This window comes from Rhinolophus sinicus, linkage group LG04, assembly GCF_036562045.2.
Source record: "Rhinolophus sinicus isolate RSC01 linkage group LG04, ASM3656204v1, whole genome shotgun sequence".
Classification (NCBI taxonomy): domain Eukaryota; kingdom Metazoa; phylum Chordata; class Mammalia; order Chiroptera; family Rhinolophidae; genus Rhinolophus; species Rhinolophus sinicus.
This window is the reverse complement of record NC_133754.1, coordinates 168,647,776-168,671,678: the sequence shown is the minus strand read 5'-3', so window position 1 is coordinate 168,671,678 and position 23,903 is coordinate 168,647,776. Positions and strand designations below refer to the sequence as shown.

General features: G+C 40.8%; 1 protein-coding gene and 1 pseudogene across 1 annotated transcript in view; one reads left to right on the top strand and one right to left on the bottom strand.

Moving 5' to 3' along the window:
* The window catches only part of TXNDC8 (thioredoxin domain containing 8), a 39,358-nt gene extending 15,668 nt beyond the window's left edge, over window positions 1–23,690 (top strand). Inside the window, exons 5-8 of the mRNA XM_019749560.2 lie at window positions 4,312–12,027; window positions 14,745–15,055; window positions 16,995–17,092; window positions 20,698–23,690. Of these exons, the coding sequence (XP_019605119.2) occupies window positions 4,312–4,374 (63 nt within the window). The 3' untranslated portion in view covers window positions 4,375–12,027; window positions 14,745–15,055; window positions 16,995–17,092; window positions 20,698–23,690. The remainder of the gene's footprint in view (window positions 1–4,311; window positions 12,028–14,744; window positions 15,056–16,994; window positions 17,093–20,697) is intronic.
* On the bottom strand, window positions 13,569–14,491 carry LOC109456986 (ADP-sugar pyrophosphatase; annotated as a pseudogene).
* Window positions 23,691–23,903: the final 213 nt, after the last annotated feature.

Below are 23,903 nucleotides of genomic sequence, written 5' to 3'. Positions count from 1 at the left end.
TAGAGCACACCTTTGAGAGACACAGCCAAACATTCACATCAAAGTGAGAAAACATTTGGGGCAGAAAGAAGATATTGCTTGCCTCGCGTATGTATCTCTTCAAAAAGAGAAAAGCTGCGTATGAAATAAGCTCTTATCAGTAAACTGCTCCTCCTTCGTTAACCACGTTCATGAAGCTCCTGTGTCTCAAGCTAGATAAGCAGACACACATATAACATTTGCCTTTGGCAAACTGGACAGAGAAAGAATAAAATAGCAGTTAGTATGATAAGTGTGTGCCTTCCAGTGCCTGAAACTTAGCCCTACCCAGAGTCTCGGACTCCTACTTCAGTGACCAGAAATCAGCTTTGTTCGACTCACTTCAGGCCTAAAACCATGAATAGAGCACCTACGTGTAAGGTTCGGAGCTAGATAGAAAAGCAGGGAAGTAAAATAAGGTACAGTCGCTATCTGTTTAATAGAGAGCGCTATGAGATCCCAGAGAAAGACTGCAAGGAAGGCTTCCTGAGCTAAATCTTGAAGGATGGTTAAGATTAGCAAGTGAGAAAGACGGGGAGAAACAAAGAGTTATAAAATAGTCTGGGTATATGTCAGGAATCATTTGGGAATCATACATCAATAATATAAAATTATTAAATGATCAGGAGACGATGAGCTCTGCGAGGGGGTGTTTGTCTGTCTTGTTCACAATGCATCTGTCTCGCAGTAGGCACTCTTTCAGTATTCGTTAAATGAATTCCAACTGGAAAGGGTTGCTAGAGTTCAGAGTTTATAGTAGGGAGTGGCAGTAGAGGTAGACAGGACAATATCAAGGAATCCTTATAAGAAACTTGGATTTGATGAGGATAGAGAAACACTGGAGAATTTTACAAAGAAGGATAACTAGAGTTGTGCTTTTGAGCTTCAATGAGGAGAGGGGACCTATGGGGCATAAGCCTGGAGACAGGGAAAAAATTATGAGCTGTTACTACACCCCAGGTGAAAGTTGATGAAGGGAAATCCATGGAGTTCAGTGACAAATGTAATGTCACCCAAAGCCACCAGAATGACTAACAGGAAAGAGACTGACAGTACCAAGTGTTGTCAAGCATGTAGAATAGCCAGAACACACCTCCTCTGTGGGTGGAGTGTAAATTCATGCAATCGCTTTGAAAACTTGTTGGTATCTCCTACTAAAGCTGAACTCAGTAATCCTACTTCTAGGTACACTACAACCCCACAGAAATGAGTGTTCCTATGCCCCCCAAAGGTGTCCCCACAAAGATATAGAAAAGAATGTTCCTAGCAGCACTCGTGGTCATAACCAAAATGGATAAACTGTGTTACAGTCATGCAATAGAATACTAAAAAGCACTGAAAAAGGAATGTACTGCCCCTGTACACATAAACCTCATAAGCATCATGTTGGGTGAAAGAAGCCAGACACAGAAGACTACATACTGTAGAATTCTATTTATAAAAGTTCAAAAACAGACCGAACTAATGTATGGTGAAAAATCCAGATTAGTTGTCGCTTTTGGGCACGAGGTACTGATTGGGACGGAGGTGGCTGGGCACTGGTAAAGCTCTACATCGTGATCTCGACATGGTTACGCCGGTGTGCTCTCTTTTGTAATAACTCTCCAAACTGTATGCTTACAATGTGTGCAATTGTCTGAGTGTATATGAATTTTTAACGCGTTACCTGGCTCAGGTAACAGTGTGGATGATGGTGCCTGTGCTAGGTTCAATGTATCTAAAAGGAAGAGGAGTCAGATTTCACAGTAGCCAAGGCTCTTGTTGCACTTGTGGCTTCTGGCTGCCCTTGTTGCACTTGTGGCTTCTGGCTGCCCTTGGTGGCTGTCCAGGTATCACAGCATAGGCATGTCATAACCCCATGGTTCACCCCTCCCTGGAAATCCCCCTTCAGGGCTGTGCCCTCCTATTTCCTACACCCCTAGAGCCTGTGCCATTCCTCCATGAGGGCCAATCTCCTTCAAGAAGAAAAGCCCCTCTTTAGGGGCCCCCAAACTCTCTTTGGCTCCACACTGTCCTTTGGCAGTAGGGGAGGCCCTCAAATAAGCACACATAATCAGATCCACTGGAGTTATTGCCCTTAGAATAATACATAACCTTCTTATAGACCTCTAGGGGTCAGGAGACTGTGTAGAATTCCTTGGCTGTGGTCCTGGGGAACAGATACACCTTGGGAACTTCCCAACCCTTCCTTGCCAGTGTCTGCTGCTCAGCTGTTACCTGTGCCTTCGCTTGAGTCAATCTGCTCCTAAAGCAGAGGGGTAGAGTAGAAAGACTCGGGAGAAATCTGGGACAGAAGCCACAAGACAAGGACTGCAGACAGTGCCACTGCAGACATAGCGACGCCTGCCCTCCCTGTTCCCATGGGGGAAGGACACAATAAGAGTACATCCACACCCTGCATTCCACCCCAGCATTAGTTAGGGACAAAGGGCGAAGCTCCTTTAAGACTAGATCGAGCTGTTGAGGAAGTCCTGCTGCCCCCAAGTGAAAAGAATTTTAAAAGTATACCCCTCTCTGTAAACCTCTAGCCTCGTGAAGCATGCAGCCTCATTGTGGTCCTTGGCTTTCTGGCAATGACTCAGCACTCTGGTCACTTAGCTAAGCTTAGTATCCTTTTCCTGCTCCCTGCCAAGTCCGGTCATTCAGGTGGCCAAGCCCTGCCTACGTTCTTGCCAGGACTTCTTGTCTTGGTACCTGCTCTGGCCTCAGAGGATTATGAACCTCTCTTTATGCCTAGAGCCACCATCCAGCGGCCACCTGACTCTTAGGAAAGAGAGACTCTCGCAGATCCTTTCTGACACCCTCCTCCCCTGGTGGCCAAGGCCAAGAGAACTATTTATAGAGGAGATGGCTACCAACCAGACAGCCCAGATAAATCATGAAATTCTGCACCCACACTTAGGTAACCCTATTCTCAAGATTCAAAAGAGCAATTTGCTGTTATAGAAGTGGATTCGTGGGCGAGCCGGTAAGTGAAATGTGATCCAGACCGAGTCACCAGACGGGTTTATTTTAAAGGAATAGAATGAACTATGATACCCTCAGGCAACACCCAGACTGAATGCTGCTGCCTAGGGAAGCAGAGTCATTCAATGTGGGGACAGTCTCTTCTCTGCTGCACACTAAGCATGGATGTTAGTTCTACGCTTTTCCAACCCCTGCCCCAAAGTCCCAGCACCATTGTTTGGCTGCTGCAATCGCCCTCAGTGGAAACTCAAGTCCTCAGCCAATCCCATCCTCAGTTTACCCACAGTCCTCCTCCTCTCCAATTGATACTAAAGTGATAATGAATAGTAAGGTTTTTAGCTTCCCTGTTTCATCAAATATAAGATTCATCATCGACAGATTCACCATTACTTTGTATACTACTGAAAAGAGTACCAAAATAACATACCATCGCTAGGAAGTGCATCTTGATTCAGAGATGTGAAAATTTGAAAAGCAAATGTGCTTTTTAAAAGCCATAGATTGCAATTCTATTACCTGGGCAAAAGTCAGGGAATGGGAAATCACAAGCCATTTGACTTCAGGAAGTCCTGTATATGAATTAACAAGCCCTCAATGCCAATGGATAAAAGCTCTGAGACATTGCAGTTTCCAACAAAATATTTTAGACCTTAGTTTAGAGGAATATTATGGAGAATTATATAAATCTGGCAAAACACTAGCATAAACTATTTTAAAAAGGTGCCAATTAAAGCATCATGAATTTAATATATTTAATGCTTATTTATAGTTAAAGTATCTTGCAGACAAGGAAAATAAATAGAGGATAATTTTACAAGCAGAAACAAAACTCAAAGCTTCAACATCTTTGCAATATTTGAACCAATAAATATTTCACCCTTCCGTGAAAAAGGTGAAGGGATTAAGAAGTACAAACTGGTAGTTGCAAAATAGTCACAGGGATGTAAAGTAAACATAGATAATATAGTCAATAATATTGTAATAACTATGAATGGTGCCGGGTGGGTACTGGACTAATCAAGTGGAACCACTTTAGTAATTATATAAATGTCTAACCACTGTGCGGTACACCTGAAACTAATATAAGATAATATTGACTGTCAACTGTAATTGAAAAAAAAAATTTTTTAAGAAAAACAAAATTAGCCAAAAAAAGCACACACCAAATTATGAAGCTTCAATTGAGAAAAATAATCATAAAATATCTCATTAATAATTTTATATTGATTACATGTTGAAATGATATATTTTGGATACATTGTGGTAAATAAAATGTAGCATTAAAATTTTTCAATATATATTTCACCTTTGTGTATTTGTGAACAGATTTTTGAATTTTGTGGAGCTGATGCTAAAAAATTGGAAATGAAGATTCGAGAACTAATGTAAGCTGATCTCAGAGACAAAATACACTTACAACATTCTGAAAGACCATGGCAAAGAGTTCGTATTTTTATTTCCAGCAAATCATGTAATGTTCTACTGGTCTCTCTCTTAATGTTTTATAGGTTGAATTTCATATTGCAATCTCATTGCAGAATTGCTTAAAACGCTTGTGCTGTCAGAGATTGTGTCATTTCCATTCTCTAAGGTGTTCCTTTCTACTTAGTCTGAGGACATTCCTTAGGCAATGTTTTTAATGACCTTCACAACAGAGACCCTGCACAGCTAAATAATACAAGGTCATTGAAAAGATTTTTCCAGAGATTGCCAAAGATGGAATTCTTCAGAGCAATCAAGAAACAAATAAATGCTTTGCTGCCCTGCTACACTCCAAACATATAGAGGCCTCTTCCCAATTAAGCCATTATTTGTGGTACAAACTTCTTCTATTACCTAAAGCTGTGTCATTTTTCTCTCCCCCACTGGCTTCTAAAATTCTTCTATAAATTAAAACACACACACACACACACACACACACACACACACACACACCCCAAAAGCCAGAAAGTCATTTTAGTACCTATGTATATTTTAAACCAAAATAGCACAGACATTTAGAGCTCAGAGAAGATGGCTTCTTCTCACACTGAGCCCACCCTGGGGCTGCCATCAGATGAACACTGGGATTCTGAAGCTGTAGGGTAGAACCAGCTTTCCCCTAGTCATTAATGACTGAGATTTCGACAAAGCACTGCATCCATGTGTTTTATTAGACTGCTCTGGAAAATAGAGTAGAGGTAACCAACACATGCTAGCTTAAGCAAAAAAGCAAATCTACTAATCATTCAACAAATATTTATTGAGTACCTACTCTGTGCCAGGCACTGTTACCGGCACTTAAAGTAAAACTTGGTGCATAGAATCCAAAGGCAGAGATACAGCCAGGCTTCACGTGAGATTAGAAATGAGGAGAGAAGGGGATATGGGAAGCCCAGGATATTCCTGAGTATTTCTGTTCTCTACTTTTCATCTGAATCTTCCTTTCTGTTGCTATAGATAGGAGTTCTTTACTTCCCAGTCCTTGCGTTGGAAAGTGGCCCCGGGAATAACTCCCAAGCTACATTATCTCCTCCATTCAGGAGACCAGCCAGACTACGCCTTCAGGAAAGACTCCAGCCAGTGGGCAGGATCACAAAGTAAAAACAATTTTGCTCCTACTATAAAGGTGGGGATGGGGGTGGCAGGAATCCCAGGAAAGCTAGAAAGACTTAAAACATGGTGTCCCCTACTAAAAATAATTTTTAAAAATAATTTAAAGCATAAATTATTGGACAAAAGTACATATATACAGCTATGCTTATGTATGTAAATACTTACATGCTAGGCAATGTGTAAGCCCTTTGCATCCATCCCTCATTTGACCTTTGCAACGATCCTGTAAGTAGCTGTGCACTGGTAAATGTTTAACAATTGGCTCTCTGGGGAATAAAAAGTCCTGGTTTGTAGTGACTGCCAATTTCTGTGGTGTAAATCCTTGGTCGACTTCAAGCTACCAGCATGACCTCACAGAACACGGAGCTGGGAGTAACTGTGCATAAAAGGCTCTTGTGAGCTGGCTAAGCTGGAGCCCCAGCACACCACTAGCTACAAATGAGGTGCTCGTTTTATCCCTATGTTCTTACAGAGGAGAAAGCAGACACGGTGTAGTTAAATGACTTTTCCAAGTTTGCCCAGATGAATCTATGTTAGACCTCAGGCTGTCTGATGCCAAAACTGAGACCAAGGATTTAAGAAAAATAGTTTAGTTGAGCATATAATAATGCCATGCTTCTCTTAAACTCTACCAGTCATACTCACTGCTTAACAAAAGGTAGTGTCAAAAACTTTCAGATCATTTTGTCTGGTGCCCTCATTTTACATAGGAGCCATTTAGAGAGGTTTAGAGTAAAATATCTCCATTTGCACTTCCAGGACTCTGAACCGTAACTACAATTTACCCAATTCTCTACCCCTTATGTTATCTGCATCCTACCATGCATTCACAACATCCCTAAAACATTCTTAGCACTGTCCATTGACAGACAAAGAAATAGACTGAGCTGACTTGTCCAAGACCACAAAGGAGAGGGGGGAGCTAGGATTCACACCCAGACCGACCAGTCTCCAAGGTGCACAGTGAAATGCTAGTTAAAGTTCTTTGAGGCCTTTTCCAACCTCCACAAGGACTGTTGCAGTTCTGCAGACAGAGTGCCTTGGCTGCCAGCAGCAGTCTACTTGATGGTCCATATTCACTGAAGCAAGCCCACAGTCCTTCCCGAGAGCCCCTGCCTTCTTCCATGGGTACTGGTCCAACTGAACACGACTGTTCCCAGGCTCCTGTCTCCGAAGCACAGCTCTCTCATCTCTCAAAGTTTGCGTTCAAGAGAAAATGGGGGGAAATCCATCCAGACTCACTGCACCATTTCCTTCAGTGACGATAATAATGTTATTTAACAATAACAAAATCTTTTGCCTAGCTCCTTCATCTGCAATGAACACACGTTTAATATGCTAAGAAAGTTCAGGCTTATTCTCCATGTTTTACTCACCTAGAACCACAAATTGCAGTCTAAACTTAAAATCCTCCTTCCCCCTCATTTTCAATGGGCCACATTCAAAGATAGTCCTGGTAGAGTAATAAGGTAGGTCAAGACCAAGTTGAGACCTTCCCCACTTTCACTTCCAGTACCTCCTCACCCGTCTTTTCTTCCTCCCCACTCCAATCCCAACCATCACAACCCAGCACACATTTTACATCTTATTTCCCCAGAGTCTTTCTTGCTCTCAACTGATTCTGCTCACTCATCACACAATCATTACTTGAGGGTTATTGTTGTTTACGCTAGCACTAGGCCTATCCTAGGGATGCATAGAGTACGAATACCACTTCAGCAGAGGAAACAGTCATGTACAAACGCAGCTGAAGGAATTACAGTGAGAGAGGCTCTAAGGCTCTAATCAATATTTATGCAAAGTCAAAGTGCTGTAGAAAAACAGCCGAGAGAGTGAGTGATTTTCCTGGAAGTTGCACAGGGGATAGGGTCAATTTCTGTTTCACCTTGACTTGGTTTTACCTTCAGGAGGTTTAGACTGGGTCACTCCCTGAGGATAAGAGCATGCGCACCCATCTCTAATTCTTTGGTATTCAACCCAATGCACAGACCAGGGGAGATAAAGGAGACATAACAACTAAATTCTCTTCCTCCTTCTTCTTCTCCTTCTTCTCCTTCCATGGCCACATTTTGCGAAACACTGCATAGCCAAAGTCTGACTATATGAAAAATGAGAAGAAAATATAGATTGGATGATTTCCTATTGATGGCAGAATGAAGTTGTGACTCATTCGCCTTTCTGCCAAAACCCTTCATTATCTGACCTTCACGTTAATTGTTGCCTTTCTCCCATTGCCCATGCACACCAGGCATTATCTCAAATTCTGTTGACTTCCCCCTCTCTGCCTGTCAAATTTTATTCAAGATCACCCAGCAAATGCATCATTCCTTCAAGTCGGGCCACACAGTCATTCGAAGCCTCCCAGACAGGCAAAGTGTTCCTTCTCTTATATGTCTACAGAGCTGTGTGTGCACAACCATTAGAACCGCCATCTTTTTGTAGGGTGTGGTGGTTTTTTGTGTCTGCCCAGGGTCACTACATAAAATACATGGCACCTAGTTAAATCTGAATTTCAGATAAACAAAGGATCAATTTTTAGTGTGAGTATATCTCATGCACTATGTAACTGGGTGTTCTTTGTTTTTTTCTTTGCTAAGTTCGGCAACCCTTTGTCTCCAATAAGACTCAGCTTCCTAAGGATTAAGGCTGTGGTTCTCCATCCTTGTGCGTGCAGGACTGAGGACATTATGAAGCACTTAGTAGTCTTGGTAACTATTGGATGGATGAATGACTACTGCCCAAACTCACATAAGAAACCCTAAGATTTCAACTAAGATCAGGAATTTCTATCTCTACCTGGAAATGCAGGTTTGGAAGGCAGAAAGATGAGGTGCTCAAATTTAATACATTCATAATCTTTAAACTAGGCCTATAGGAAGGAGCAGAGGTGTCTATATTATTCTGTATTTTGTCTTTAACACACATAACAACAAGTCATACATCGCATGACTCCATATACTTGACAAGTCTACAGCCAGCTCCCACACAGGTCACACATGAGGGTGGGAAGTTGGTAGACTGAATCCAAAGCCAGGCAGAATAAATAGCAGCAACAGGCAAGAACAGATCTACTCTATATTGGGGCCAGTTCTGTCTTGATGAACCAGGTAGGCAATCAATCATCATGTTTTGCTTTAGAGCTTTCCTGTGAGGGGAATGTGCAGTGATGGAAGAATCACTGGCTCTAAAGTCTGAGACCTGGGTTTGCAGTTATGACTCAGCTGCTGCCAGGTGGGAGGCCTCTCTAGGGCTCAGTTTTCTCATCTGTAAACCAGGTTACCATGACTACCTCCAAAAGGTCAATGTGAGTATTAAATGGAATAATGTACGTGAAGTGTTTTGTATGGTACCCGTCCATAGCAAGTGTCCGAGGGGTAACAATGATGAGGATGATTATGTTTTCATTTCTACTGTTCTATCCAGTTTATAATCTCTTTGAACATATGAACTGTACTTCCTTCCTTCCTTCTTTCCTTCCTTCCTTCCTTTCTTCTTTTCTTCCTTTTCTTTTTGTCTTTTTACTTCTTTTGTATCCTTCAACAGCCTCTAGTATAATATGCAATAAAGCGTATTTGTTATAGAGACACCCAAAGAGAGTAAAGTTTTTTAAATGTTTAGTGTTTTAGTGCCTTTCATCAAGCTGACAATATTTAACCACAGTAGGGTAGGGTAGGGCCAAAGCTTGACCTTTGTAGGTGACTAATGGACTGTACACTGTCTTTCATAAATCATTGATAGACTACATTAGGGCAATATGAAACACTAGAGAAATAAAGAAGTAGTCATTTCTTTCTAAAAATAGTAAAGAACAGTTTTGACATAAAAACTGTTCTTCCCACATTTCTCACCGAGATGGTCTGTGTGCCCTAATCACAGGCACCCACCACTGGGAAGCTGTGGGGTGGTAGTCGCCCTTCTCACCAGCTGCAGAAGAAGAGTTCATTCAGAATGACGAATAATCTACTCTCAGCAAATGAATACTCACCATATAGAAGCCATTCTCCAGTCATAGTCTTTATTTGTTCCTAACTTAATTTAACTGGAGCTATCATTAAACTTGTATTTCCATATTAAAATGTGGCTTAAATCTAGCAAAGTCATCCCTGGCACCGACCTTTATAACTGTGTCACCTCACCCTCCAAATCTTTTTCTTGGACTCTGTGGCTTTGGACAATTTACTCTACCTGGGATGCAATTGTTTTCCCCTGAACAATGAGGAAGCTGGAATCATGTGGTCTCTAAGCTCTCTTTCAGCTCTGTATCCTTAGGATCCCATCCCTCTATTTTGTCTTTACGTCTCTGTTAATTGAGCCAGAGTTTCTCCAATGCTAAATCTAAGTCTATGAAAGACTGCATTGGTCAAATTATTCTTTTCTCATAATTTTAGCATTCATTTCTAGGTCAGCTCAAATGTGTACTCAAGATAATCCAGGTAAAAAAGGATCCAAAGATTCTGGTTTAGCTCTTATTAACCAGAAAGTCCACTGACACCTTGAAAACATTCAGTAATTGTTGGTTCTGCCATTGTTGTTCCTGTTGTTATCACTGCAAAGGGGAAAATAAATATATTGGAATTATTCTATCCTTGTCTATGCCCTTGATTGGGCCTAGGAATGCCATCTACCCAGCCGCTCCTTTGTGCAGAGAAAGCCAAGATACAGGAAGGAAGAATTAGCTAAGAGTAGCAGCCTGGACTGGCCTGTATGCCCGAGTGAGAGAGCAGAAAGAGATCTTCCCAACTTGTCTCTGCCACTTCTGTATTCAGTCAGGGTGTGTTTACAGTTTGTATGAGGAGCTTGTCCACGTTGAATGATTTAGAGGATTGCAGAGGCCTTACATTACGCCCATAGTTATTCATTTCCTTACGGTAAACAGTATCTATCCTCCCCCAAGTTGTCTATAAAGTGCAAATATAGCCAGGTGGTAACACAGAAAATTCCTAACACTCTTGTGTTTTTTTTTTAAGGTACATTCCTGGGGAAGGGGCAGGGGAAGGGAAGAAATGAAGAAACATCCTGAGAACAGTTCAAAGTTAGAGATCAGGCAGAGGAAGAGTGGTGGTGAAGGGATGGAGAAAAGGATACTGAGGGGAGGGGGGACAAGATTTTAGACAGGCAGGGCGGGGGACAAAGAAGATCCACTCCACTTACTTTATGGTTTTCTCTGGGTTCCCCACCCCACCCTAACAAACACAGACTTGTTAGGAGTCTGTGGATTCCTTCTGGAGCCACGCCTGCCATTCGCAGATCAGAATGGCTCTATGCCTGTAGTAGCTGTGGCTTCTGAAAGCATCTGATTGCCCTGTCCTCAGGAGACCTGTAAGAAACAGCCTTAGGACACAAGGTAACTGAGTCTACCCTAAGGATATTATTGAGGACGTTGCAAATGATACCATAACAGGAGAATGACTGTTCTGGAGAGAAGCTAGTTTTCACTTAGTGGGCTGTGAACTGTGAAGCTGAGCAGGATTCCTATAGTGGATGCTATAATGTCTCCTGGTTCCCCTACGCCAAGTGGAAGCTCCCAACCCCTACTTGTTGTGGCTATTGGCTGATAATGCTCCCAGCTGCTCCCCTTCTCCTGAGACTTAACCGTGGCCCAAAAGGTTATGACCCCACGAAAGGCAGCCCATAGTCAATGACTAACTAATTTGGGGGGCACAAAAGGTCCCTTGCCTCAAAGGAGCAAAGCTGTGATGGGGCTCCTGCTTCAGAGCCCATTCCTATGGATCAGCCAGAAGGCAAGTCTTGACCTAAGACCTTGCATGGCTCTGTCGCTTTCTTTCTCCTGCTTCACTCCTTCTCCTATAGGCTGTTTAAAAGAACACCCCTCAATAAATTGTATAAACTCAATACTTATCTTCGGCTCTACTTCTAGGAACGTGACTCTTGTACATTCCATTAAATCTGAGATGCTACTAACTGTAAGATTATTATTTTATGTATCACCAAGAAAGAAAAGACACTGACTATTAATATGTGACATGCCTTCAGTTGTAAGACATCCTAACTTCAGTGAAAATATATGCATCTTTGAATTAATTAAATAAGGTATGCTTAATATGTATGATTTCACTACATTGCGTACATCTCTGTGTGTCACATGTTTACGTATAGGCAAATAAACTGTGCTTCATCTTTTTATACATAATAATTTATAAATCTGGAGAACCATTGCTGTGGTCTGAATGTGTGTACCCCTTCAAAATTCATATGTTGAAATCCTAAGCTGCAAAGGTAATAGTATTAGAAGGTGGAGCCTAAGGGAGGTGATTAGGTTCTGAGAGTGGAGCCCTCACGAATGGGATTGGTGCTTCTAAAAAAGAGATCCCACTGAGCTCCCTGGCCCCTTCTGCCATGTGAGGATACAAGAAGTCTGCAGCCCAGAAGAGGACCCTTTCCTGACCATGCCTCCACCTTGATCTCGGACTTCCAGCCACCAGAACTGTAAGAAAGAAATTTCTGTTGTTTCATCATATTTTGAGCCAGAGCAAACAAGAGAATTGTTTTGAATAACAGGGAAATGATCATACCTTATACATGTATAGCTGCTTATCAAGGGCTTTCAGAAAAATTATTCCTGTCCACGGAGAGTGAATCAGCCTTTGAGACAGTTTCAGATTTACTGAAATAGAATTAGAGCTAAGGAATAATAAATGGGACAGTGAAACTTTTGGGGAGCTTCATTGCTTTCAGGAGGAAGACTTAAATCCCTAACGTGGCTACAGGGCCATACGTGTTCTTACCCTGACCTACTTTTCTACCTTTGTCTCATAACACTCTGGCCCCCACCTACACACACACACACACACACACACACACACTACCGCCTCTCTGGCTTACTTCCATTTGGGGAAGGCACTAACTTCTTTCCCACCATGAGGCCTGTTTCCTCTTTCTGGGATGGTCTTCCTTCCATCCTGTTTTCCTATTTACTTTTAGCTCAAAGGACTCTTCTTCCAGGAAGCCTTCTCTGATTTCACAGATTATAAAAGGGCCCCTCACTTCACATTTTAATAGCATTTTACATTTTAATAGTTCTTTTTCCTATTACTGCACAGGTGCAACTTTACATTTATTCCAGTTGTTATGTGATTAAAACCTATTCCTTTAATAAGCTATCTCTTCCTTGAGGGTAGCTCCAAATTCTTGCCCACTAATGGACATGTCCCCAATATATGCCAATTTCTGGCACATAGTAGGCACTCAATGAGTCAGTCGGTTGGCTGAGTAAATCAGGCTGCAATAACCTTCCTCAACCAGCTGCATGAATACTGAGGACTAGGAGAGTAAGTACAATGGTTAACTGGCCATTTAGTATTTAGACTCTAAATCAAGCAAACAATTCCAGATAAAATCCTGGCTCTGCCACTTCACTACCTGTGGGGTTTGGGGAAGGTAATTCACATTATTGTGTCTCTGCTTCCTCATCTGTACAATGAGCGTAATAATCCTGTATTGGTAGAAACAAACCTACCAATTAACCAGACCACAATGTTGTCTTATCACTGAGGCTTTTTCCATACAAAACCGCCCTCTATTCCATCAGTAGGATTCGCCAAACAGCATTTCCGAAAGAGGCCTCAGCTGCTCCCAGCCCTTCCTGGGAGAACGTCTTCCATGCCACTGGCACCCATTCTGCAAAATGATCTTACTGGCAGTATCAACAATGCTCGTAATTCAACTGAAATGCTGAAAACATACTGTTGTCAATACCATGCCCAAGTGTGACATTGTAAGCAATGTCCCCATCATTGTCACTGCCCTGCAGACAGCACGTATGAGAGCCCCTGACTCCTAAGACACCCCCTCAATTTCAGAGAACTTGAGTCAAAATAGGGTGCATTGTCAAATTTGATTGATTGCATTCTGTGTTGCTTTTATTTTATGAAATAGCTCATTTTAAATCTACATTAAACTAAGCTGAATACAAAGTCTTAGTGAAGGAGTCCTAGTGGTCTTGTTTGCGAAAGCATATGGCCACTGTCCTATGGCCTTAAAAATCTCAGGACCAGCATTTCAAACGGCTTCGAGTTTGCATGTTTCAGCACCAGGGGGCAGGAATAGACTCCGGCATCCACTGTCAGAATTTTTCATCAGGCACCAGCGCAACAAGTCTCTTCAGCAGGTCATTCTTTGGTAAAGAACTTACTGGCACAGATTCTCCATCCCCTGGCTCTGGCTTAGGTCTGACATTTTCAGCCTTATCTGTATTAATCATGATGTGTGTACCATGTTTCCCTGAAAATAAGACTGGGTTTTATACCGCATTTCCCGGAAAGTAAGACTGGGTCTTATATTAATTTTTGCTCCAAAAGACACATTCGGGCGTATTTTCGGGGGATGTCTTATTTTTCATATACAACAATCTACGTTTGTTCAAATACAGTCAATGTCATCTTCTTCGGGAACATCGTCATAACGTGCTAAATGTGTCCGTCTGGCTGACGATCTTAACTGGGGCTTATTTTTGGGGTAGGTCTTATTTTTGGGGAAACACAGTAGTACCATTTCACAAACCTGGATCCACACATACAGCTGGAGAACAGTCTTTATAGCTAGTTTCTCACTGAAGCTCCCAGAGAGCCCCTGCTTCTGGGCTTTCGTTATCAGCTATGACACCCGCGGGGACTTGTAGGCAGTAGCGTCCTATTGGTGGTCAGCACTGCTGCACCCCAAAGACACATTCCCAGTGAGGAGCTCTTTGCAGCACCGGGACACCCGCCACCCCATCAGCCGACTGTCCTTTCCCAGTTGTACCTGTCACAGTTTCCCAAGTTCTTTTTTTACCCATAGGATCCATGTAAGTTCTGTTTCCAAGCCTGGCCCATTTTCCTTCTGAAATTAACACCTCTGAAATAATAGATGGTTTGGTATTTTGAGAAGAATCCGTTGGTTCTTAGTTTTCCATCTTTCGAACTAGTCTTTACAGTCCTCAGGCAGGAAGCTCACATCCAAGGTATGGGCCGAAGGAAAGGGGACTCCTTTGGGAAGGGGGATGAAAGAAGAAAGATGAGTCCAAGTCCGCCAGCTCAGGAGTTGCAATGCTACTGCTTCTAGACCTTAGGTTCTTGTGAGAACTAAGTGTGCTAGAATATATGAAGTACATGGTTTATTCATGTGACATCCTGGGCCCATAATAACAGATTGTCATTATCTCTCAGCAGATATTATCACCTCTGCCAGGCAGACTTTAGCCAGTATCCTTCCCTTGGGCACCTCTGAAAGGACCAAGCCAGCGGACGTGGCACAGATGCACGGACTCAACACAGCCCTCAGATGAACTCATTCTTTCATTCATTACAGTAATGGAACAATCAGGAACCAAAAACATTCAGGCTTTTTCAATTAGGCATCTTTGCAATTACAACTCCCCACTAGAACGCCACCACCACAAAGGAAAGGATTTCCGTCAATTTCCGTCTTGTTCACTGCCATAGCCCGAGGGCCCGGGACAGTGCTTGGCACTTAGCAGGTACTCAATGCATTTACTTGAATGAGTGCGTGAATAACGCCATAGACATTTACCAGATAATGGGGAGATGAGAGAATTCTCACGGTGGAGGATATGATTCATAGCTGAGTCAACTGTAAAAAAGGCTTTGGTCCTCACGTCTCCCCTTTTCTATAGCAGCCTTTAAAATATCCCAGTCTTATGGAGCAATTTAATGGAAATAAACTTCATTTGTTAAAATTATATAATTAATTATATGTGTTCAGCTTCCAAAGTAATTAGTTATTGATCCAAGGCTGCTCATGGAGTACCTGGCAACAGTGAAAGAAAAGCAGTAGCAGGTGTTTGGACTTAGTTCGTGTTTGCTAACTAATTAGATGAGAATTTTTTTCCCCGCTTGGAAAGCCTAAGCGGTTTTCATTTGGCTCAAAAGTTGAAAGCTGGAACCCAGGGGCTTTAGCCAACTCTGTTTATTTTTCTTGCCTCTGGACTGGAAGTTATTCTATCATTAAGATGCTTTTGCATGTAACTAATCTTATTCATTAGAAGTCGATTTTATAGTTTAAGTCTCAGTATTCTGATGATGCCAGATTTTACACAGTGGATAAGAGCACGGACTGGAGTCAGACTGTCATGGTTTGAATCACAGCTTGGCCATTTACTAGCTGTGTAACCTTGTGTATGTTACTTATGTTACTTAACCTCTTTGTGATCCAGTTTCAAAATCTATGAAATGGGGATAATGATCGCATTTACATCACTGGGTTATAATGTCAATTAAACAAATAATGTCTTGGACACCGTAAGTGCTATGTAAGTGGGTTTTAAAAAAAAAACCTTAAAAATACACTTTAATTTCCAAAACTGTAGTTCCAAATGAATTTTTGCAATTTATTATATGATAATTTAGGCACATGATAGAAGTTATAAGCAGGTTTATATCAGGTTTATAGTCCCACATGTCTGGTGAAAATTAAAAATGTAACTCCTAAATACACGCTCGGTTGCATTTGAGGACTGTTTGGGTGGAGAGTATCAGCTAAGGTTCTTGGCAGCGTGCAAGAGAAATTCACTCTGGCTACCTTAACCAAAGCCAGGGGCAGGGGCGGGGATCGCAGAATCAAGCCTCAGAAAAGACAGGAATCAGGTCCCTTTAGGACTGACACCATTGACTTTCTCTCTTGCATCACTTCCCTGGAGAGCTGTTTAGCCTGAAGTTACATGCCTATCCTTGGGCCTAATGGGAGACAGCAGGTGTGGCACCTGGATGGATGGCTGGTCCCAACGAGATTACAGGGAATGGAGGAGAGGGAGGGACCCAAAGGTAAAGCAGGGTGTTATTACCCGAAGAAGTGGGGAGGGTTGCTAGGCAGGCCAAAGCAGCAGCTGTCCACCCCAGGAAGAAAGGGGGAGGAGGGAGGGTAAAGTTTTCTAAAATACTATTTATGTTTGTACTGTAAGCCTTTCCAGGAATTTAAATATGTTTTTCTCTTTGGAGGGTACTTGCTGAGAGGCTGGCTCATCCCCGAGGCATTTATGCAAAAAGAGAAAGAATCTGGCAATAATCATAAACTGCTTCTTTCCCTGGCCTAATGGAGCAAAGCTCTAGTTGTTTGTGCTGCATTAATTTAAATACTAATCTTTGCCTCACAATTTCATAATAGCAATAATTTCTAGTTCCATCAAAACACATTATGCTGAACTTTCAGAATTCAACAAATGATAAGCTTACAAAAGTGGCTCACACATTCATGAATCCTTTTTTCAGTTGGGTTGTTTTTGGCTATAAGTACAAGAACACCCAAGTCGAAGTTGCTTAAGCCAAACAAAAATGTACTGGTGCACATAACTGAGCGTCCAGATGTGGGAGAGGCATTCGGGGGCTTCATCCAGTGGTTCCAGTTCTACTTCTCTGCAATTATGGCTTTCCACCCTCATTTTACTCTGTTCTTCACCTCAGGCTGGAAGCAAGATGGCTGCAAAATTTCCAGGCCTCACAACTATACAAAATAATGGAGGAAGAAGAGATCATTTTTTAACGTAGATCTCAGGAATAAGGTAAGTTCCCCTAGAATCTTCTAGCGAACTTTTCTCTCATTCCCTGGGCCCAAATTGGGTAATGTGCCCAATCCTGAAACAACCCCTGCTGGCCAAGGAGATGCCATATACTAACTGGCTGAGATCTGGGTTCTTGGACCAGTGACTGGCAAAAAGAATTATATTATCATGCCGGGCCCCCAACTCACAGGCCACTAGACAATGAGAAAGAAAAGGAACACATGTTAAAGAGAAAATAGAGTAGGCATTTATCATTTTTCTCCCCCTTAATACCTGAATCTCACCACTGCCCCACCCCTATGTCTGAGAAATGTTAAGACAGTAGAAGACAGAGGCCACTGTCCATTAACAATAGAGACACCAGCAGCCTTCTAACCTCCCTGGCAGCCAAAGCAGAGGCATGTAACAGAGACTCCACTGATCACACACATAACTGTCTCAATCAGGCTGTGTTTAGAACCCATGATGCAAAAAGCCAGGAACCTCCTGGAAAACCCACTTGAGTGGCAGGTGGTAGCTTGTTTCTAGGCATAGCAAGGGCAATAGCTTTGGTACATCCAGTGTAGGGCTGCTAGATTTAGCAAATGAAAATACAGGAGACCCAGTGAAATTCAAATTTCAGATAAAAACAAATACTTTTTTAGTATTTTTTCAATATAAGTATAGCCCAAATATTGCATGGGACATACTTAAACTAAAAAAAAAAAAAATTCAAATTCAAATTTAACTAAGCATCCTGTTTTTATCTGACAACACTAAGTAGCGATCAGTTTCCAGTAGCAGCAAAATGCTTAGCGACAATAGCAAAAGGGTTCTCACTAGACTGGGTGTGTGGCTTGTTTTCGGTTGTGGTCCATCCTGCTACTTCCTTCCCTTGCTCCTGCTCAGTTTCCAAGCCTAGTTCTGCATCATTACCAGAAATTCTATGGGAATAAATCATACAATATGAGCTTTGGTTGCTTGCAAGTATGAACCCTGACCATACAAACTTTAACATCCACTGCAGTAGTTTACACCCACCCTTAAGCGTTGATATCAACTTGAAACACAAAGGGGAGAAGGAAGATTTTTAAAGCATAAGTAGCATGATATCACCTTCTAAAGTCTGGGCCTTAGAAGAATAGTCCTTGCAAGCTTCTTTGTTTGTGGCTTAGGAATTTCACAACAATGCCTCCTGCTTCAATTAACCTAAGTGTAAAATGGAAACAATTCTGGAATGTTGGGTGACTTAAAAATTAAGGATTATAAACTTCTGGCATAAACAAAACCTCTCCCTTACTGGGAATTTTCCTTTCCTTTAGCCTATCCTAACTAATAAAACTGAACTCTTCTCATATACGTATAATAATCTCACTGTTATTAACTTTTTGACAATATGGGTACGATGAAAACATGTAGTGTGAAAAGCATCATTAATACTTTTTGGCTCCTAAATGATACTGTACTCTTATTAACCTTTTTACTTTCCCAGAATAATATGTCTTCATGGTTCAAATTCCTTTGGAAATTATTACTCAAAGGGAAATAATTAGCTGATACTAATTTACCAATTCTCATTGGGTAATATAATGAAGCAATCTGATTATGTTAATGGTTATAGACTGGAAACCCTGCCCTTCTTTCTTCTCAAAATCATGGAAGAAGTATCTTGGTTTTCGATCATGAAATCTGCTACCCGGACACATACCAGGGAATTAGTGGGTCCCTTGGGCTACTGGTTTATTAAGCGATGATAAAGTTTGCTTGCTGAGATTGAAGTTGGTGCTTATAAGCTGGACACAGCCTCTTTAGCCTTTTCCAGCTTCATTCCCTCTTGGCTGGACTGGTTGGCATGGCTCTTGGAACCTAAATCTGAGGCAAAGATTCTCTTAACAATTGAAAATTTCAAGCATGCACAGGCTACTAAAACATAAAGGTGGTGGATTATTTTTTCCACCCAGCATCCATTCCTCTTTTTTCATGTACCCTGATTTCCACATAAAGTTGCTCCCACGCTATGTGAGATTTAAAAGACGGCGGTAAACCAAAGGCTGCCATTCTATTAAAGAAGCTGAGGGGGTCCCTGAAGGTTTCTTCTCCAGGATCTTACTTCTTGCTCTCCCAGCCTAGCCAAAGTGGTAGAGCGTGGGACCCCGGCCTGGTCCAATATGTGGTCATATTGACTAGTCCGCTCAATCAGAGCCAACAGAACACAATAAGACCTGGACTGTGACAAAAACATTTTGCTCTTTTTCACTAGATTTGAAATGATAGAAAGTTAGGTTTAGAAATGCAGCAACCAAACTGCCACCACAATGAAAATAGTGCAAATCAAAAGATATGGAACCAAAAGATAAAAGAAAAGCTAGGTCCTGGTGATATTACTTGACCTCCTTCAGGCCATGACTGAAGCCAGACCTATCCCTGGAATTGCCAATTCCCTTTTCTCAGTCAGTTTGCTTCCTGTCTCTTAGAACAACAGAGTTCTAACTAATTCAACTGGTCACCCTCACACACACATGCAAGCGTGAGACTGTCCAGAATGAAGAATAGTGACAGACGGGCCTAGGACCAAGGCCTTTGACCTCTGGATCACCATTAGGCAGAGTCTTAACCAGGGTTTCCTGCTGTATACCATGCAAGTTCAGGCAAGTCACCTCACTTAGGTGTCTCTGTCTTTTTCCCTGTCAAAGGAATATTTCTACTTACCCTAGAGACTTGCGTGGTCATTGTGAGGATAGCAATATGGAAGAAAGTGATATGGGAAAGCACTTACTACAACGTTATTCCATTACAACATAATAGTAGTATTGTATTTGCTTTCCAAGCAGTCTGAGAAGCTTTACCAAAAGAAACAACCCTGGAACCATACTTTTTCATTTTTGTTTTTTCTGGAGGGGGCAGGACAAAATCAAGACAGCTTACAAGACAAATTGCATTTTAATTCAGCCACCTTGCAGTTCATTCCTTTGTTTCAAATTTAAGTGTTTGGTGGTCAAAACACATTTTCCACTAAGAACTTACTTACGGCTGTTTTCAGGTGAGACTGGTTAAAAGTTAAATATATCTGTTTGAAGTCTATGAAACTTTTGATAATAATGTTCAACTATTGTTACACAAAACCCTACTCCTAACTCAGGATTAAATGGAATTGGCCTACTGGTTTGTTTGTTTTGGGTGGAGAAGATTGGAGAGGGCTAGATTATATGTTTCAGTTATCGATTTCTCCAGAATAAACAATGATTTTCTAAATGTGTTTCCTGAGAAAATAGCTAAGTGTGAGTAAAACTACAATAAATTTCCTATAAATTGTAAAAGTGTTAAACCGAAGGGGAGAAAAAGCTCAGTGTCTCTATAATTGTTTCAGAATTGTGTTAACATGGTAACTGGTACCATAAAGCATGCCATTTTATTATTACACAGAGTATTTACTAATTTCTTCCATCATCAAGATATAAAACAGGAAGGGGCCTAAAGTAAGTAGAGATGAAACCCCTATCCCCCAGTCCTTGTATTTCTACAAGGAAATTTTGCCTCCCAAGAAGGTCTGATTATAGCTGCACATCTAAGCCTGTTTTTCAAGCCAGCGTTTTCAGGAAGAAAACTGCTATTTTTGATCTTTGTAGGTCTGACTCCTGTATCTTCTGCCCAGTTGATTCTAAACTCATGAAAGGGAACTGAAGTGTGATCAATCACTGCCTCTAAAACCCCCGAAGTAAGAACATGCTTCGCTAGAGGAGCTGAGGGAAACATGACGTGCCTGGAGATAGAATGCACGAGAGCAAAGGTGACATGAGGCAAGGTTGTGGGCTAGGCAAGGCCTACAGCATGCATGTGGCCATGGTCAATATGTGTGTTTTTGTTCAGGGAGCAATGAAAGGGGGATGAATCCTGCGGGTATGGCTATGGTCCAGGTAAGAGATGAAGTGGTCTGAACCGGGGCAGTAGCAATAGAAGTAGAAATGAAGAAACTCCAAGTGTTTTATTGGAGTAAAAATATCCTTTATGAGCAAAACAAAAAGGCCCTCACATCTGGTAAAAGTTACTTAAAAATGGTACGTTTTTAAATTTTGTCTCTTCAGTTCCCTTTTGCCGAGAAAGATTCTAATTCAAGGAGTAACCCTGTTTCCACGGGATGAGGGTCATGATAGAACATGTCACAAACATGTGCCAAGTCATAGTAATAAACAAAAGGTAAAGGTCAGCATAACATAAAAATCCCCTGTGACACCTCTACCACACCCTCAATGCCAACATTACGAAGAGTTTTGAATGTACTTGTTGAACCATTTAATTACTTCTTTGTAGTCAAGCGATTCCTAAATATTAATAGTTCTAGGGTTAGACATCCTGGACAACCATGTATTTCAGTTGAACTTTTATGTCTTAAGGATCCAAACACGTAAAACTTTTATGGGCTCAGTCTCCTTCCTTAAAAGTTGTCTGTTCGTAAGAATAATTGTGCATAGTTGTTAAGAGTGCCACTGAATGATTTGGCACCACAAGAGTCAGGGTCACTCTTGGTTCAAGACCAGTAGTTAATGGCATTGGGCAAATATATTCTACCCACATTAACTCATAACTTTGGGAGAGATGAGGTTTCCAAAGTACAATTACAGGAACTGAACTCACCTGGCGACTGTGGGAAGGGATATTTTTCATATAATTTACGAAGCATATATATTTATGTTACGTGATTTGGTGAAGGCAGAATAGGTACCCTTACCTCATTTTGGTTTTACACTTCAGTGGTCTTTGGTATATTCACAAAGTTGTATAATCAGCACAATTACGTAATTCCAGAACATTTTCAAGACCTCAAAAAGAAACTCCATACCCATTAATAGTCATTCCCCATTCTCCCCTTCCCCCAGCCCCTGGAAACCAGTAATGTATTTACTAACTCTTTGGATTTGCCTATTCTGGACTTTTCAGATAAATGAAATCATGCAATATATGGCCTTTTTTTGGTCTGGCTTCTTTCACTTAGCATGTTTTCAAGGTTCATCTGTATCATGGCATGAATCATAATTTCATTTCATGGCCCAATAATATTCCACTGTATGGAGAGACTACATTTTGTTCTTCATTTATCAGTTGATGGACATTGGGTTGTTTCTACATTTTAACTATTAAGAATAATACTGCTAGTGGTCATTTTGCTATGTATACAAATATCAGATCATTGTGTTGTTACTCCCAAAACAAATACAATGTTATATGTCAATTATACCTCAATTTAAAATTTTTTAATGCTGCTATGAACATTCATGTGCAAGTTTTTGTGTGTACAAATATTATTAACTTTTGTGGGTGTATACCTAGGAGAGGAATTGCTAAATCATATAGTAACTTTATTAACTTATTGAGGAATTGCTAAACTGTTTTTCACAGCACCTGTACTAGTTTTCATTCACGCCAGTAATGTATGAGCATTCCAGTTTCTCCACATCCTTACCAAAACTTGTTATTGTCTATTTTTTATTATAACTATCTTAGTGAGTGTAAAGTATTATCTCATTATGGTAATGATTAATAATGTTGAACATATTTTTGTGTGCTTATTGGCCATTTCTATATCTTCTTTGAAGAAATGTCTATTCAAATTCTTTGCCCATTTTTTTAATGAGTCATCCTTTGACTGTTAAGTTGTAAGAGTGCTTTATGTATTCTGGATACAAACCCCTTATCAAATACATGGTTTCCCAATATTTCTCCTACTCTGTGGATTGTCTTTTCACTTTCTTGATGGTATCCTTTGAAGCACAAAAATGTTTCATTTTTAAGAAATCCTATTTATCTATTTTTCATTTGGTTGCTTGTTGTTCTTTTGTGTTTTCTTAGTGCTTGAAGCACTTTATTGTGGATAGCTCAAGACTCTCTCAGATGGTCCTTTATAAAGAGTCCATCAGGTTCTACTTACTTGTATTTTTCCCTCACTGATTCTCCGTGTCTCTGGATTTAGAATAAGTATGGTAGCTCACTCAGATTGTTTATGTTTAACATCTTATATACTATCTTAAGGCTACAATAGCTATAAAAGGAATATCTCCTTTTGTATGCACTGTCTCTTTTGGTTAGCCATGCTTACAACTTATATGGCCTGAATTATAGAACTTCCAAAATGTTCCAATTTATCCCACCTTTTTTGCTTTGTGAATTTGAGTGTTTTAATGTCTTAAGAATGGCTGTGCCTAGAAAGCATTATTCAGAGACGACATTTTATTGTTTAAATCAACTTTATTAGCAGTATAGTTTACATCCATAATAAATAAATTCTACCCACTTTTTAGTGCATTGTTCCATGAACTGTGAAAAATGTATAGATCTATGTCACCACCAGAAATTGTCCCTGTGCCTCTCTGCATCTCGACCCCCAGCATCGGGAAATCGCTGATTTGTTTTCTGTCACTATATATTAGTCTTACCTGTTGTAGAACTTCATGTGAATGGATTTGTACAGTATGTAGTCTTTTGTGTCTGGCTCCTTCCATTCAGCATGTTTTTGATATTTATCCATATTGTCATGTATATAAGCAGTTCATTCTTTTTTGTTGCTGAGAAATATTCTATTATATGGATATATCACTTTTATTAGTAATTGTAGTAGATTTCACCTGTTGAGGAACATCTGAGTTTAGTTTGGGCTATTACGAATAAAGCTTCTATGAACATTCACATGCAAATCTTTGTGTGGATATGGGTTTTAGTTTCTTTTCGGTAAATACCCAGAAATAGAATTACTACGTCATATAGTAAATGTATATTTAACTTTACAAAAAAAATGTTTTTAAACCTACCAAACTGAAAGTGATTGTACAGTTTTACATTC